This window comes from Stegodyphus dumicola, chromosome 4 (assembly GCF_044657685.1).
Source record: "Stegodyphus dumicola isolate Sdum_Otavi_A_Nest chromosome 4, ASM4465768v1".
Taxonomy (NCBI): domain Eukaryota; kingdom Metazoa; phylum Arthropoda; class Arachnida; order Araneae; family Eresidae; genus Stegodyphus; species Stegodyphus dumicola.
Window position 1 is genome coordinate 79,168,267 of NC_140771.1, and position 12,211 is coordinate 79,180,477.

At 31.8% G+C, this 12,211-nt stretch overlaps 1 protein-coding gene across 1 annotated transcript in view; it reads left to right on the top strand.

Moving 5' to 3' along the window:
• Positions 1-12,211, top strand: part of LOC118202179 (O-acyltransferase like protein-like) — a 151,497-nt gene that overhangs the window by 128,781 nt on the left and 10,505 nt on the right. Inside the window, exon 12 of the mRNA XM_035374331.2 lies at positions 6,797-6,919. Within this exon, the coding sequence (XP_035230222.2) occupies positions 6,797-6,919 (123 nt within the window). The remainder of the gene's footprint in view (positions 1-6,796; positions 6,920-12,211) is intronic.

Below are 12,211 nucleotides of genomic sequence, written 5' to 3' on the forward strand. Positions count from 1 at the left end.
TATGTATTCGGTTTCTTTCTTCAGCGTATTTCCTTTTAATTTTAGAATTTTTGGATTTAATTAAGGATTTCTGTTATTCTAAAAAACACTAAATGCATTTAGATTGTACAGAAAAAGCGGCTAATTTTATTTCTTTAGTAATATGAACATTCAGAAGAAATATGAAATATATATGGTAAAGACCGGTTACAGAGCTGGTGTGGCAGAAGTTTTAGAATTTAGTGACACACAGAACAACAAAATCTAGAAATGGCAAAACTTTTAGAATTTAGAGCAGGCATTGGAAGCAGAATTTAGATGGGCACTAGGCAGCAGAATTTAGGCTACACAGAGATTGCATCAGGTGGGAAAATGCATAGCACCAGCTCTGTGTACGATGCATTTAGACATATTAGATGAATCTTTTAAATTGTAAGTTTTCAATTTCTTTATTAATAAAAAAATCTCTTTCTGTAATTCCTGCCCAAGTGATAAGATTAGAAGCAATTTTTATATTTTCCATGCTTTTGTCTCGTGAAAAGCAGAGAAAATAAAGGAAAGATAAACATGTTTAAAAAAATTCTAGTATCAGGAGTAAAACATTCAAATATTATGTTTCCATTGTTCTTCCAGACGTTCTCCAAAAAGTAAGAAATTCATCGCAAACTTTCTGTAAAATGCATCCATTACGTGTTGATATGTTGATACCATGGAGACACTTTTCATTTTGTCACATATTTCTCGAATCTTCTAGAATCGGGGGTCTATAAATCTTGCCTTGAAATCCTTCTAAACTTTCCATGCTGCAATGTCAAAAATACTAAAGAAAAATTATCCCAACCAATTCTGTAACAGCAAAAAGCCAAAAATACTTTGAAAAAAAAGGAAGGAAAAAGTATAAAATTAATTTTACAGAGAAAACTGATGCCAATTCTGAGAATTTTGAATAATCTGAGACAATTACATGGGAAAAACGCTTACTATGAAAAAAATTAAAAACAAGGCATTTTAATTAATTACATAGCTAATTTTGCTTTTACTAAGAACTGTTTCGTAAATTATGCTCTGTAGCTATATACCTTGTTTATTTTCCAGATTTAAAATATTGCATAATAAGTTGCCAAAATGAAACTTTATAATATGACAGCGAAAAATAAAAATGTTTTATTTTAATGTTATTTTTTAAATATGATTCTAATACATTACCATTATTTCAATGAAATTTATCAATGTGATGATGTTTTAAAAACATCGCCGAAAATTTCTCAGATCTCGGAATTAAAAATTTTCTATAGAAACTGATCTTAAAATCGCCAAAATGTTGACATGTTGTCAAATTTAGAACCATTTAATAAAAGAATTCACAATCCAAAAGCGAAAAGTTGTTTAAGAGCTCTTTATTAGAAAAAATGAATTTCGAAATGCTTATGTTTCACTTCTTGCTTAGAAACTCGAGTATCCCATCATTTATATTAGAAATATAAACAAATTATAACCCATGAACCCATTCAAAAGATAACCATATACGTCAGGGAATTGCCAAAAATATTCCTCCAAAATGCTAATTCACACTCAAAATGGCAGTCGTAAAAACAGAGAGAAATTTCAGATGATTAAAATTAAGGACCTTCTACTGATTTTGGCCAAAATTAAAGACTTTTAAGGACCAAAAATCGATTCCAAAAAAATCTAAGGACTTTTAAGGACTCTTAAGAACCGTACGAACCATGTCTATATATGTGCGATATAAAACACATTTGTCCATAAAATTGGATTAAATTACTTTCTATACAGAAAGTAATTAGATTTATAATAGCATTATTAAACTAATAATTCAGTACAATTTTTTTATATAAATAAAATTTGACATTCATTTATATTTAGTAAAAAATAAGGGAATAAGCTCCCTTAATCTTTTCAGATCTCCTTTAATAATTAAGATAACAGTTCCAGTAATATTAACGCATGCTGTAATTAAGTTTATTATTCATACAACTTTTGTGTACAGTAATCATCAAAATGAGATCTATTGGTTTTTGTTACCTTAATTTACGATGTTCACACAATAAAGATATTATTTACATTTTCCTATGATGTTTTTATATTGACTTAAATCTGATTAATTAAAATTAATCAGTAACACTTTATTTAAAATTTTATTTAAATTTACTGAATGTGTAGAAAGGAAAAAATATTAAAGTTGATTATATTTTTGTCTTAAAGTTTTTAAAGACAACAATATAATGTATATAATAGAAATACTTTTTTTAAAGAGGGAATCAAAACCTGTGAAAAATATTCTTTAGGTTTTAGTTATTCCCACTGACAAATTTGTGAATCATGAAAAATGAACATATGTTTAGTCGAAATTTTCTCTTTTAAAAATAATTTTATTATTTCCGGATGCTGCAGATGGCAAAAACCGAAAGAAAAACTTGGAAACTACCTTAACAGAGTTTTTTAAAAATGATAATTAATAAGTCTTCCAAATACCACAATTTGATGTTTATTTATAAAGTTATTACTTTCTTACAGTACAAAATAAAACACTCCAAAACATAATTATTGTCTTATAGAGATCAGGCCTCTATTATATAAATAGAGATCAGGCCAAAAACACAGCATTCCTAAAAAAAACTGCGATCTTCGAAATACTATGTAAACGTGATTTTTTTGCTTTTTATTTCCTTGTACGAAGTAAAAGAAGTATTGTAATAATGAAAAATTCCGGGTACCATATTTTAACGAAAATATCCATTTTGACAGCAATCGAATGCAAATTAAAAATGTTTTTGCGTGATATCTGTACGTAAGGAGAGAATAAAGGCCTTTTTCTTCCCAAACGAATTATAAAACTGATTTAAAATGAATTCAGAAGAGATTATTTTCATGGCGTCTGTATCTTACATAACTCAAAAATGAAAAGACTCAGAATGTTGAAATTTTGTATATGGAACTGCTATAACATATAGCTGTGCATCTCCCTTTTTGGTTGCATACTCTGCTACTCGGTTCAGTGAGCTTAGTTTCTTTATTTTTATATGTTGGTAAATTGTACATTTTTTGCTTTAAAAAGGATTGCATTATGTTGTTCTTATCTTCTGGTTAAGGTTTCTATGACTATAGCTAATCCGCATGCAACATTTGAGAATTAGCAACAATTTAAAATTTGATTAATTGCGACTAGGCTTAATTCGTTTTTTCCATAGCTGCCATATTTATTTACATTTGAAACTTAAGAGAACAGTGAACTCAGTTTCTGCACCTTCAGTATTTTTTTGGCCGAGTGAGACCAAAAGTAAACTTTCAGTTTTATACACAGTCTTATCACCTCACCAAATTGCTTGTTTTTGCCTAGAAACTAATTTTATTTGTAAAAATTGTTTTTTCAATTGTTTCAACGGTTATGTTTTATGTTTTCTATATCTTTCAATTTTTAATGAAAATGAGTTTTTATGTATTTTTGCCTTGCCGCGAAGTGAGAACTGAATTAATTGAATGAGAAATATATTTCTGAGGAAATGAGTTTATAAAAAATGCAGGAAAAAATGCTTATAATTTAATATTCCGTACAAGGATGTCATTTGGTATATGCATCAGCTTTTTATGAAATGTTGAATTAAATTATATGCAGTTTTGGGAAGAGGAGTTGTACCATTTCATCTTCTTTTTATTTTTCGATATAATATCCGCAAATGCCTTGTAAATTGACTTCATCTATATGTGGAATATGAAGACGGTCATAATAATACTTGTAGACTGAAGAAGTACGCTTTCAAATATGAACTAGTTTTCCTAAAAGTTTACGAGTGTACATCTGCTCCTTCTCCTCTTTCTTCTACTGTTTCTCTCATCTCCTTCTTCTTTTCTTCCTCCTTTTCTTCGTTTTCTCTCTTCTCCTCCATCTACTCCTTCTCCTTATCCTACTTTTCATTCTCCTTCTCCTCATTCTTCCTTTCCTTCTCCCTCTTTGTTTCCCTCTTTTTCTTATCCTTCTCCTTATTCTTCTTCCTTTCCTCTTTTTCCTCCTCCTTTATCTTCTTCCTCTTCACTTTCTCCTCCTCTTTCTCTAATCGTGAGGATCCGACATTTAAAAGAGCGCTCAATCCTTAGTTAATTTTAAAAGTCATAGATGAAAAGTCTCTAAAAGCTGAGATGAAAGTCTCTAAAAGCTCAAGTGACGTCTGCTCCAACTTTATTAAATAGACTATTGATAACACTTTCATTCTTTATGTTGCATCAAATGTTAAAGAAGAATCAATGTAAGACCGCTCAGTATTCTTAATTCGAACTTTACAAATGGACTGGCTTTACAAACGAGCTAGTTCGAACTGTACGAACGCGCTGGCTGCATGGTTTGCTTTCATGTTTCCCCACTGTACCTGTTGGCCTTATAGTAGCCTTCATTTGCTTTGCCAGATTCAAATAACGTAATTAAATGTTTTCGAAATATATCAATTATATGTTCATTTCCTGATTCAATTTTTAGTGCTTCAAACCAGAGCCTAGATTAATTTTTTATTTGTAGGTACAATGTGTACTTCGCTGTTTCGTACCAGGCCACTTTTTGCTTTCTATTTTAATCATTTTACTCGTTTTTTTGCAAGCAGAAAATAATTCAGTATTCTCACATTAATATATTCTAATTATCTTGACAAGCAAAATTTATCCCAACTTGAATATCTAACATCTTTTCACTTACTTCCTCGTTGACCTCAAACGATGCAGGAATAATATCATTTTTACTTTCTTTGGAAAATAAATAATCAATTGTCTCTTTTATAGTATCGAAGATTTTCCCATGTATTTTATTATTTAAAGTAGAACAGCAAAAAAGTAGGAAAATAAGTTTACAGTGTGATGTGAGCAGAGAGAAAGAAAGATCCAGCGCAGTGTTCTATTTATATATTATAGCAACACCTGGATTAGAATATTTAGAAACTAAAGTTACTCTTTAATAAGACTGAAGTTAAGGGAAAGTAATTGTTTTAAAGATAAATAAAATGACTGTATATTTATAATTTTATTATTTTTGAGAAAAATAGATAGCAAAGAAGAGGGCAACACAAAATGTTTCGTAATCATTTGCTTTAATACGAGAACGAAATAGTTATTCGCTAAACCAGAAAAAGCCCTTTGAACTTGCTATTCTCAAGCTCAGTGAATGCTTATTTATTTATCAATTCATGTCAGAGATGAAGTATTTTGCTTTTTTCTCTGTTGGCAAAACCATACAGTATTCTATATGCTGTGAACATCGAATTAATTTATACAATCTGTTTTAAAGGATCCTTCTTGTTTGCAAAGCATGTAAGAATGCAATCTTCAATGCGTATTCTAGTAAAATAAACGATTTGCACATGCAGCTAGCAACTGAGTGATCCGTGGTTCTGATGTCGATGAAGGTATGGTTGGAATTTCATGTTTTGTGTTCCAAATAGCTTAATAATCACTACAGTATCTCCTTAACTAAAATATGTTGAAAATAATTCTGTACATCAAGATTTAGCTGTCTGCGTCTCTTTCCCCTCTCAGTCGCTCTTTAAGTAAAAAAGAACGTAAGGAATTTTCATATCGGCTTTTGCACTCTACTTGTGTAAGGTTACCATGTTCATCTACAGATGAAAGATTTGTGTTTCGAATTGACAACTAGGACATAGTTAATTTTTAATGTTTTCCGCAATGAAAAGCCTTTTAGTCGGTACAGGAGAGCCAGAGCGAAAGTTTCCTGATCATTATTTCGTCACCATCTGGAGTTATGCATTTGGTCTCGTACCTTCTTCGTTTAAGTGAGAAGAGTATTAGAAATTATCGCCGCATTCTCCGTGCGCAATGTACGGGTGTTAATAATTATGGTCAATTAATAGATCGGCCTCTTAGACAGTTACCCGATGTCTGTTTTGCCATATTTAAATATTCTTATTAGGTGGCCCCTTCACTTCTACATAACATATTTAAATAGCCAATAGCCTACCAGGTAATGAAAATCATTAATCTTCATGATGTAAATGAAGATTAAAAATCTTCATCACCTGGTTGATTTGTGGTTCCTGGAGTAAACGAAGATTTTCAAGTGTTCCAGCAAGTAAATGCTAGTAATATGAAGTTCAAGGTTCATGTGGGTCATTCAACGCTACGTCGGAGATTATTCTGTATTCTAGCAACTGGGCTAAGTTATTTGGATTGGAGCAAAACATACGAGGGCTATTTGCCTAAAGGAAGGGACTTCTGTGGGCAAAATGTTTAAAGGCAATTGGCTTGTATTCGTTTTACACGTCAGGAAAACCCCGGAAATTCCTATGCAGCCAGCTATTTACCGGAGATTTGAACCGGATTTAAGTACGGGTGTTCAGCGTTTTTACCTTTTTTCCGCTGGTGAACTTGCTAAGTAGATTATGTTTATTCCAATATTTTACATTAACGATATTTCGAAATTCTTGAGTTGCTGCTTAGTTTTGTTTCTTGTAATTTGAGATTCTTTTTCAAAATTTCAATAACTTCGTTTTTTTATTGGGGGGATAATTATCTATTTTAATTAGGATAGAAAAAAATGAAGGAAAAACTACTTGCAAAATTAAAACGGAATATATTCAGGTGCGTTTATGAAAAGCTAATCAAGTAGGCGAGATACTAGTTTTTTACCTTCTGTCATAGATATATGTATTAAAAGTGTCTTTGTGTTCCTTATTTGTTGGTTGTTTATATTTTCTATTAAAATTTTAAACCATGTTTCGTACAATTTCCTTCCGGAATTCAAATGAACTCTTTAAATAACATTTTTTATGTAAAAGTAATTGCCATTTGTTTCCTTTAATAGGCGTCCTGCACTTGGAATTGCTCTTAATGTGGTGATGATTATGGTTTCCATGGTGATGACAGGTCTCCTTACGTATTATTACAAAGTACCACCAACATTGCTCGCAAGTTTTCCTGATCCTGAGTAAGTTAAATGTTTAATTCTTTAGCGTATGCATTATTAATACAGTCCATTAAGAACTTTCCTAACCTATCATTTTAAATACATATAACAATTATCAAAATTAAAAGCATTCGTGAGTATTATTTTGATATAAATTTGTTTTAAACTGAAATTTTCCATGAAAAAAGTCTGGTTTCTTAAATTTATGTAGTTGTCCCAGAAAGTGGTTACCAAAGATTGGTGGGATCTAATTCAGCACAAAGCATGGCGCTGTGATAGTCGTGTCTGTGCCAGTTTGCGGCTTTTAAAATCTGTCGACACGGTTGTCCTATCGAGAGGTTTGCGGTTATCGGATTACATCCATTGGTGCCCTCTAGATCAGACTTGGAATGATTCAAAATTGGAACAAAGTAGTAGATAGACTTTATGTGCTTGTTTGATCCAGTCGCTTAATATATGTATTATAAAAAAGCATATATATATATATATATATATATATATATATATAATGCTTTTAATGGATTCAGCAAATGTAAATTAGGTAATCCAGATAGTAATTAATAAGAAGAGAAACGATGAAAGATATGTATTACTTTTAAATCGCTTACTCTGTTCATTGATAACAGAGAGATTCAATTTAAAATAAAAATTAAATATCTTACTCTTTGTCAAATGGCTAAATACTCGCATATAGGTATTATAAGGTATTTCTCCCCCCTTCTTTGCATGCCTTCGTGATGTAGTTGTCAGCACGCCCGGCGCGTATTCGAGAGTTCCGTGGTTCGAGTCCCGGCTAGGACATTGCTTATTTTCCATCTCACCTGCTTCGAAATAACCTAATGTCTCTACAATGGCGCCCGAATTAAAAAAGGTGGTGGATGATGATTCTCCACCAACAGTATTTGGCGATAGGGTTCCCTAAACCCCAGTCGCCCTTTAAAATGGGAAGTATATAAGGTATTTCTCCCGCCTTCTTAGCCTACCTTCGTGGTGTAGTGTTCAGCATACTGGACGCGTATTCGAAAGGTCCGCGGTTCGAGTCCCGACGAAGGCATTGCTCATTTTTCATTTCACCTGCTTCGAAATAATTTAATGTTTCTACAGTATAAATCTCTTATTCCGGCAGGGAAAACACATTTCTTTTAAATCGTTAGGTTTGTTGATTAAATCATCTCTTATGTTACGTCGAGTGGCGACACATTTCTTTGAAATCTCTAAGTTTTCTGGTTAAACTTGAAAATTAATATCTTACGCTTTGTGGAGCATTCTTTTAAATCACTAAGAGTGTTAATCAAAGCTTTGTTAAGTTCGCCCGAAAAGTAAAGTACGTTAAAATAATTTCAAACTTGGGTTTCGAGGTGCGCTTATTTGGTGGAAGTCTATGTGTGTTCAGAATTGGTTGCTCTAGATGACGCAATTTCCCACAATGCGAGAAACATACACGCATACAGGCACACGTACATACATGCATACGTATACTTCATTATTTAATAAGAGCGATTACTAATTCAAAATTTTAATTATACTTTTATGTTATATTTTCGAGGCCTCATAAATTCACCCAACAATAATATTTACTGAAATAGGCTAAAAAGATACCGTATTCTATCTTGTATAAGACAAACTTTTGTCACAAAAAAGCAATACACTTAGAGGTGCGAATGATACGACTTGTACAATCAAGAGTGCGCTTAATTATAATTTACTCTAGCTTTGTTTCATTAGAATTTGGTACATTTTGAAAACGAGAATTCAAAAAAATAGGGATAAAAATCAAGAGTGTAGCTTGTACACACGAGAACACATTATTTTGTGAGCTACAGTAGTTTGTAATATAAAATACTATTTTACCTTTTAATGTAATATGAAAACTGCTCACAGTAAATATCCAGCACAACTCCTTATATTTTTTATAAGTTTCATGGCTGCAATTCTATTCCAAACCTGTTATCGATGTGGAGGTTTCTGTGTTTTTTTCTCATGTACTTGGTTTAACTCTCAGTCAGTTTTCTTTTGAATCTTCCCTGTCTCAAGGTCCAAAACCTTTGCATATTTTTCTACAACTTATTACCACGTCGTTATTAGTCGCGTCTGTGTTACGTATTGCAAGTCACTGGTTTCGAATATTGTGAGAAACTTTGTGATTCCACAAATTAAAATCAAATGCGAAAGAATATTAGAATACTTTTTTTTCGCAAAATTAAGCGTTTAAAATGATTAATTGAATAGTATTTTTTTAATATTTCTATTGATATTGTTAAGAAAATAACGTAGTCCTGATTTTATGATTAAAGCTATAATGATATGAACATTTTCTTTTCCGCATATTTTGAAGGCTTAATATTTATTTCTTTTGAGAATATTAGGGTTTCCCCAAACCCTCAAAATGCTTCATTTTACTATCATTTTTTAACATTTTTCTCCAAATACAATTACAATACTCGATAAATTATTAAAAAAATAATATTTCATTTTCTAGAATGATTATTATTCTAAAATCACTTATTTCAGACCCACGTATAATAGTAATTCGAAGGCTATTATTAATTAAATTTTTGTAAAGATATTGATTAGAATAAAATATAATAAATGGGAAGATTTGAGTTGCTTTGTCAATTAAAAAACATGTTGCATAACTAAAGGTTTCTAACGGATTGAATCCATATCGAATCTCGAATCGATAATAGCTTGGTAAAATTTATTTTTCCATAAGAAACACTTTGCAGTTTTGAAACTTTCTAGAAAAGTACTCGTACAGCTCTTCACAGTACAAGTTGTTACATTTCAAACTGCTAAGAACGTGAAACACAACTCAATGCAAAGCTCTTCTAAAGAGAAAGCTACCTAATCCGGAGATATCTTAGTACTCAGACTCCCGCTGAGCTAATAACTACAGCAACAACTGAAGAACTGATTCTGTCTCCGGCCTTATATAGTTTTCACCCGGCCACCAAGAAGTCTCTGTACTTTCCATTTCTAGAAATTACTAGAAGAAATATATGATTAAAGCTGCATATAAGGACCGGATATGGTTGCAGTTACATATTACAGTTATTCAGTTACAGGCCCAACTAGAGTTATACATGGAACGGACCAAAATATCTCTGAATGGTCTCTGAGTTTGTAGATTTTTGACTATTTCTCTGGAAATCTGGTATGGTTACAGTTACGTAGAGATCAATTATAGTTATTCAGTTACAGAAACCCTTTACAGTTATACAGGGACCGAATCAAAATGTCGCCGAAAGGTCTCGAAGTTTTTCCATTTGGGGCGATTTCTCACCAGGCGAGAAAAATTAGTCGCCAGAACCATTGCTAGTTTGGCCTCGCCAATTCAGTGAATTAGCCATTTACTCAATGTTAAATAGATTTGTCAATGAAACCTTATTTTTCAGGCAAAGCTCCATTCCTGGCTAGGCACAGGACATTTTCCACGTCTCCTGTTCCGAAATAAAGCTCCAAATAATCTCGACAACCTTGAATAAAATTCTTGAATTTTTCAATAGATGAGTATACGAATGATATATCCAAAATATGAAGTTCAGGAAAACTCTGTATTTTCAAAACTCTCGTAATTGCATGGTTTCCCTTAATTATTGATTCCATTAAATGTACTTACATTTACAAAATTCCTTTTAAAATTAGTTGGGGAATTTTATGAAAAAAGTCTCAAATCTGTACATGGGAGAGTTCTGTAAATATTAAATCTAACCTTTTTCGTAGTCTCTCATCAAAAATTACAATTCATAAAATGTCAGTATGACATTTATTATTATGACATTTATTTATTATGACATTCATTTATGTCAGTATGACATTTATGACATATATTTTAATGAGTTAAATGTATAATACTCTGTAATGTTATACATTAAGTTTACAGAGATATTCTGTAATGCGTTTGCAGAATAATGTCACTGTGATATAGCGTCGTAATTTGACGTAGACTGACGTGATGTTTGCATTTACATAAGCATACGTAGTCTATATCGGACAAATACTTTATTATTACACGAACAAAATAAACAGATGTAATTACATAAATTTAGTACCATAATATTCCGTTTGCGTGCAGCGTAACGTAACTTATTGTGATATTTTCTTCTTATAAAATATCGACTCTGTATCACTTGAGAGAGAGGTAAAAACGCGCGCCGTTCGGGTAAAGTGCGCATGCGCGGTATTCATCAGATCATCGCAGTCCCTTTTCAGTTTTTCTCACTGAGCAAAACTGAAGATTTTTACACTCAGATTATAAAAGATACAGTTCTTCGAGAATTGTACACGTAAAGCTATAAAACAATTTATTTTAAATTTTTCAAACCGTAATGAATATTTTATCAAATAGAAATTCTTCGCTGAGACAGTCATTTAAAATTTACCAAAGCGTATGAGACTGAAAGATTGTTTGAAAATATTCATATAATTATCTGCATTTTTTGACAGAGTAGTGCAGAAATTATGATATCTCTAGACCTATAAGACTGAAGAAAGAGGATGGATTTTTGCAGATAATTTTAAAATTGAAATCAGATAACTCCTTTCTGGATACAGAAGAACTCTTGAAATTTACTAGTCTTATCCTCCGATGAGCTACTAGAATTGAGTGGCATTTGATGTATGTAGAATTGAATCGCAAAGCCATCATTAATCGATGGTGAACTAAAAGCAGCTACTATGGACACAATTTACTTCAAATATCGAAAGAATAACTGGCTTCACATATACACTTATGAATCAAAAATGCTCGGCAAAGTTGTAGCTGATGCGTATTCAGAGATTTTACATTTTATTCTTCTTTTGGTCCATTTCCGACCAATTCCGATGGAGAACTGGAGGCAATTAGAGTTGCGACAAATTATTGTCAGTACAATCCAACTCAAAAGTATTGTTATTTTCCAGATTTCCTTTCCTTTCAGCGATTTCTGCACATAATGTCGCGGAATAAAAAAATTATTGAATCTTGTAGAGGAACTCTTTTTTTTTTCCTTCTAGCCTTAAAAGGGATGATTATTCTATTATAGTAGATCCCGGCACATATTGGAATAATTAACAATATGGACTGATAAACCAGCTAAAAAGGGAACTGAAATTTTGAAGTTAAATAGCAGTGAGTACCATTTACTTCAATGGAAAGAATCGTAAAAAATACTATGAGGAAAAATTCTGATGTTAAATTACTTGTAGAATTAATAAGAAGAAGTGGAAGGATTCGATTTGTAATATCCCGGACTCTTCCAGATCCATCGCAGTTGCGGCTTTCCCTTTCGAGAACGGACATGATTGTCTAGCTAAACATCTGTACTGCATGAT